Source organism: Sinocyclocheilus anshuiensis, unplaced genomic scaffold (assembly GCF_001515605.1).
Source record: "Sinocyclocheilus anshuiensis isolate Anshui unplaced genomic scaffold, SAMN03320099.WGS_v1.1 scaffold1803, whole genome shotgun sequence".
Lineage (NCBI taxonomy): Eukaryota > Metazoa > Chordata > Actinopteri > Cypriniformes > Cyprinidae > Sinocyclocheilus > Sinocyclocheilus anshuiensis.
In genome coordinates, this window is record NW_015548301.1 from 347,801 (window position 1) to 353,413 (window position 5,613).

At 34.6% G+C, this 5,613-nt stretch overlaps 1 protein-coding gene across 1 annotated transcript in view; it reads left to right on the forward strand.

Annotated features, from left to right (window-relative positions):
• The window catches only part of LOC107656133 (E3 ubiquitin-protein ligase HECW1-like), a 43,225-nt gene that overhangs the window by 34,024 nt on the left and 3,588 nt on the right, over positions 1–5,613 (forward strand). The window contains exons 18-24 of the mRNA XM_016443849.1: positions 1–65; positions 187–293; positions 2,249–2,363; positions 3,195–3,308; positions 3,640–3,792; positions 3,951–4,049; positions 5,399–5,528. The exon at positions 1–65 is cut by the window's left edge and continues 18 nt beyond it. Coding sequence (XP_016299335.1) covers positions 1–65; positions 187–293; positions 2,249–2,363; positions 3,195–3,308; positions 3,640–3,792; positions 3,951–4,049; positions 5,399–5,528 — 783 coding nt within the window. The remainder of the gene's footprint in view (positions 66–186; positions 294–2,248; positions 2,364–3,194; positions 3,309–3,639; positions 3,793–3,950; positions 4,050–5,398; positions 5,529–5,613) is intronic.

A 5,613-nucleotide genomic window follows, 5' to 3' on the forward strand; every position in this document is an offset into this window, starting at 1 on the left:
CGAACCGAAGGCACACAGAGACTGGAGAAGCTGTCGTGTGATGCTGACCTGGTCATACTGTTAAGGTAAAGCTCCCTACCGTGCTAAAAAAAGAATTATTATTAATGCACAGGAAATGTTTTCTGAGAGTAAAATTTATAATGTCATGCATGATTTTTTCAGAACGTGTTTTGCTTTGCTTTTCAGTTTGTTTGAGGAGGACATCATGTCTTACATTCCTCTCACATCATTTCACCCCGGGTTCAACTTCTCTCCACGCTGCTCTCCTGGTTCCTCACCTCAAAACTCTCCAGGTGAGTCAGCTGAGAGCTTAAACACAGGCCTTCAGATGCTCTGCAGAATGCATGCATTGTTTAGATGTGACCTGATATGACTTCAAGTGAAGTTTGCAAATCAAAAAATTCCTAGGCCTCATTTGCACCTTCCAGTAACATCCTTCTCAAATGCTTAAAGCAAAATCTCCTATACCACGGCTTGACGCTTACTTTTTCCCAAGGAGCACATAAAAAATATTAATGAGCAATGAAAATTGATCAAATAATGTGTTTCTCTTAGTAAATGGATATAAGGACGGAGATATTTAAACGTGTTATTATTATACGAATTTATTAGAATGCTAAACGTACACTAGGTTTTTGAGACTTTTATTTTGAAATGTCTATGCTTTACTATTGCATATTTACTATTGCGCATTCAAAAAGATGAAGGTGATAAAATATGCACTCTCACAACCATCTCTATCATATTACAATATAAACTAAAGTAAACATGGTCATAATTCATCAACAGTAGATCCTAAGCAATCTTTTGGCATAAATGCACACTGTTCATTGATTGCAAACTCTTCTGAAACCGCAGTCCTGTAGAACATGCAACTGCTCCATGATCGAGCAGCACTCACATTTACCTAATAAAGTCATAGTCTTTTAAAGTTTAATAATGTATTTAGGAATTAGAGTGTTTTTCTTTCCCCAAATTTAAGACCTCCTAAAATGATAAGACATTTGTTATTCAATTTAATATACTTATTATTGCCGTCTGCCGACCTTAATTTCATAAAACAGAACCGGACCTGTGGGGAATTTTCTCATTCACACACATGGTTCTAAATACATTTGTGACCCTGGACCACAAAACCAGTCATAAGGGTCAATTTTTTTAAATTGAGATTTATACACCATCTCAAAGCTGAATAAATAAGCTTTTCATGGATGTATGGTTTGTTAGGATAGGACAATACTTGGCCGAGATACAGCTATTTGAAAACCTGAATCTGAGGGTGCAAAAAAAAAATCAAAATATTGAGAAAATCGCCTTTAAAGTTGTCCAAATGAAGTTCTTAGCAATGCATATTACTAATCAAAAATTAAGTTTTGATATATTTACAGTAGGAAATTTACTAAATATGTTTATGGAACATGATCTTTACTTAATGTCCTAATGATTTTTGGCATAGAAGAAAAATCAATAATTTTGACCCATACAATGTATTTTTGGCTATTGCTACAAATATACCCTAGTGGTCCAGGGTCACATTTTACAGTTCACACACATCCTATTTTTACTCGCAAATGTTTGAGCCCTAAATATGTGTCTCTCACCACCTTCTTTAGACACATTAGCCCATATTTAGCAGTGGGATAGGATCCGAGATGGATGTTAACACCAGTTAAATTGCTCTTAAATTGATTTATTTACATGAAGAACCTCAAGTTTGCAAGGAAAGTCTTAGTTCATTGACATGCGCTCTGATCTGCTCTGATAAAGGCTTCCTTGAGCGAACTCCTCTCGTTCCAGCCTGCTGTCTGTCTGGTGAGAGCTCTCCAGGTCAGCCGCTCTCCAGTCTTAAATACTGTCCCAACCCAGCTGCCCCAGCACATTTACAGACCCCAAACCTGTAGTGTGTGAATATACAAACCTTTGTCTGCCACGTTTCCTTCCGTCCTAACGTTGTTAACTAGTCTTTTTTTGTAGAACTTGACTGCTGTGCATGTTTAGACAAACCAGATAAAAATGATTGAAGACAAAACTGTCCTCCGAAACATTATCAAAAATCTTTGCCCTGAAATATGTCTTTTACGTAATGCACGGAATTATCATCTCCCCTTTTTGTGTGTTTGTTCTCAAGGTGAACTCTTTCCGAGTTGTTTGATGGCCTGCTGATCCTTGACAGTCTTTCCTTGATGACTGATATTTATAGTAAGCTAGATTTGACAACTGTGGTGATGATTTGTGACTGTCTTTTTAGGGACTCAGAGAGCTCGGGCACCAGCGCCCTACCGCAGAGATTTTGAAGCCAAACTGCGCAACTTCTACAGGAAGCTGGAGGCAAAGGGCTACGGGCAAGGACCCGGCAAGATTAAGTGTGTAGTCTCTTATGCTCACCAACGCTGCATTTATTTGATCAAACATACAGTAAAATTGTGAAATATTATTAGAATTTAAAATAACTGTTTTCTGTTTTCATATATATTTAAAATGTAATTTATTCCTGTGATGCAAAGCTGAATTGTCAGCATCATTACTCCAGTCTTCAGTGTCACATGATCCTTCAGAAATCATTCTAATATGCTGATTTTCTACTCAAGAATTTTTTTTTATTATTATTATTATCGTTTTTGCTAAAAAATAATGTCTATTACTACCTCTTTTAATTTTTTTTGTAAAGAACTTAAAATATTTGATGACTCATTGATTTCAATCACTAGAAACAAGAAATGTATACATGCGTCTCTCATATTAAAAAAATGTTGTTTGTAAAATGTAATGTTTTACCCTCCATGATGTATATTTGTTATATGTAGCCCCCATTTTTGTTTGTGTTCTGTTTGACGTTAAGTATCTCTGTATGTTTGTTTTTGAAAGAGAGAAAAAAAAAAAGGTTTTTGCTGCTTATTAATGTTTTTGTGGAAACAGTAAATATTTTTTTTTCTTCAGAATTCTTTGATGAACACAAAGTCTAAAAAAAAAAAAAAAACAGCATTTATTTGAAATACAAATATTTGGAACCTTATTAATGTATGTGTCCTTGATGGATCAAAATATTCATTTCAATTTACAAAAACTTTTGAATGTTAATGTATGCATATGTACTGTAATGTGTACTGAGCAAATACTAAATATGTTAACAAATGCTAAAAAATAGTATCTGCCAGATAAATGTCCTACAGTTCTCACTTCGTGTTGTTTTTTAGATTGATCGTCAGAAGAGATCATCTGTTGGAAGGAACATTTAACCAGGTCATGGCCTACTCTCGTAAAGAGCTCCAGAGAAACAAGCTGTACATTACCTTTGTTGAAGAGGAAGGGTGAGGCAGATAAACTGTTAGTGCTGATACAGATATCAGCAAATATAACACAATGTATAACACATAATTGCTGACATTAAATGAACACTTTTACTGAATATATTCTCAAATTGACTGAAACACTGAAAGCAAACAAGGCTGTTGGTACATTTCAGAAGTGACACAAAGGGAATTAACTAATAAAAATAGCCAAATATATTTGTATATAAAATATATAGTCTTTTAATAGTTTTAAATGGTAATGTGACACTATTTTAATTCAGAAAGCATAAACACAGAGGAAAGGCAATAGTTATGTGTAGTTATATCTGAATTCTGCTTTTCTTTTCAGACTGGACTACAGCGGTCCATCACGGGAGTTTTACTTCCTGCTATCTCAGGAGCTGTTTAACCCTTACTATGGCCTGTTTGAATACTCCGCTAACGACACATACACTGTCCAGATCAGCCCCATGTCTGCTTTTGTGGAAAACCATTTGGAATGGTAAGGTTCTTTCCACTTCCTGTGTGGCATGAGAACACATACTGAATTGTCATTGACTGAGAAATAAATAGTTATGTCATTGGCTGCTCTCACAGGCTGCTGTTGTTATTGCCAGAATGTCTGTGTTTTTGACAGCACGATGTGACGTGTGTTTTCAGGTTTCGTTTCAGCGGTCGAATTCTTGGCCTGGCTTTGATTCATCAGTATTTGTTGGACGCCTTCTTCACCCGCCCGTTTTATAAAGCTCTCCTCAGACTGTGAGTGGACCAGAAACCATTAAATGCATTCAACTACATGCAGAATTTGAAAACGGTGACAAAATTGACAAATTGTGAGCGTGTTGTGTTCTATGCAATTGTTTTGTAATTGATTTTTTGCGCGTTTTCAGCATTATTACTCCAGTCAACAGTGTCACATGATGTTACTCCAGTCTACAGTGTCACTAATATGCTGATTTGTTGCTCAAGGAACATTTAGTAATATGTGACCCTGGACCACAAAACCAGTCTTAAGTTGCTTGGGTATATTTGTAGCAATAGCCAAAAATACATTGCATGGGTCAAAATTATTGATTTTTCTTTTATACCAAAAACCATTAGGATATTAAGTAAAGATCATGTTCCATGAATATATTTTGTAAATTCCCTACTGTAAATATATCAAAACTTAATTTTTGATTAGTGATATGCATTGCTAAGGACTTCATTTGCACAACTTTAAAGACGATTTTCTCAATATTTAGATTTTTTTGCACCCTCAGATTCCAGATTTTCAAATAGTTGTATCTCGACCAAATATTGTCCTATCCTAACAAACCATACATCAACGGAAAGCTTACTTATTCAGCTTTCAGATGATGTATAAATCTCAATTTCAAAATTGACCCTTATGACTGGTTTTGTGGTCCAGGTTGACGTTATTAATGCTGAAAACAGTTGTGTTTTCATATTTTCATGAAAACAGTGATTCAGTGATTTTTCAGGATATTTTGAATTAATAGAACGTTTAAAAGAACAGCACTTGCTTTTTTAATAATAATTTAATACATCCTTGTTGAATAAATGTATTGACTGACCCCAAGCTTTTGAACAACTGTTTATGTGTGCTCACAAATAAGTAACTGACCGAAATGGGATTTTCAGTAGCCAATAGGAAGCAGATATCTAGATACGATCAATGGATAATTACAGAAAATTCAGTTGTTTTTGACAGCTATCTCAATGTCAAAAATGTACCTAAATTTACTCTATTGCAATATTACAAGAACAAAATGAGACATGAATGAAATTAAATGGCTTAAATTAATGTTTAATAATTAATAATTTTTCATTTTAATTTTTTTTTTTTTAATTTTAATAAAAATAATTACTTTTCACACATTGTTTACTTAAAATTCAAAAATATGTATATATTTTATGAACTGAAAAAAAGAATTAAACAAAGGACATCTGTTTATCAATTAAGCGGCCATAGTAATCTTGAAGTAATCCCAAATATCAGTCGATTTGTTGGCCAGACCAATCTATCAGTCTAGCACTTATCAGAATACAATATCCTGTAAAGTATGAACTGTAAAAGCACATGTTCATTGTTACCCTGTCTGCAGAGCCACGGATCTCAGTGATCTGGAGTACCTGGATGAGGAGTTTCATCAGAGCTTACAGTGGATGAAGGACAACGACATCACAGATGTGCTGGATCTCACCTTCACTGTCAATGAAGAAGTGTTCGGACAGGTGGGAGAAACTAATCCTGCCTTAATATATGTGTGTGTGTGTATATATATATATATATATATATATATATATTAGTGTGGGGGAG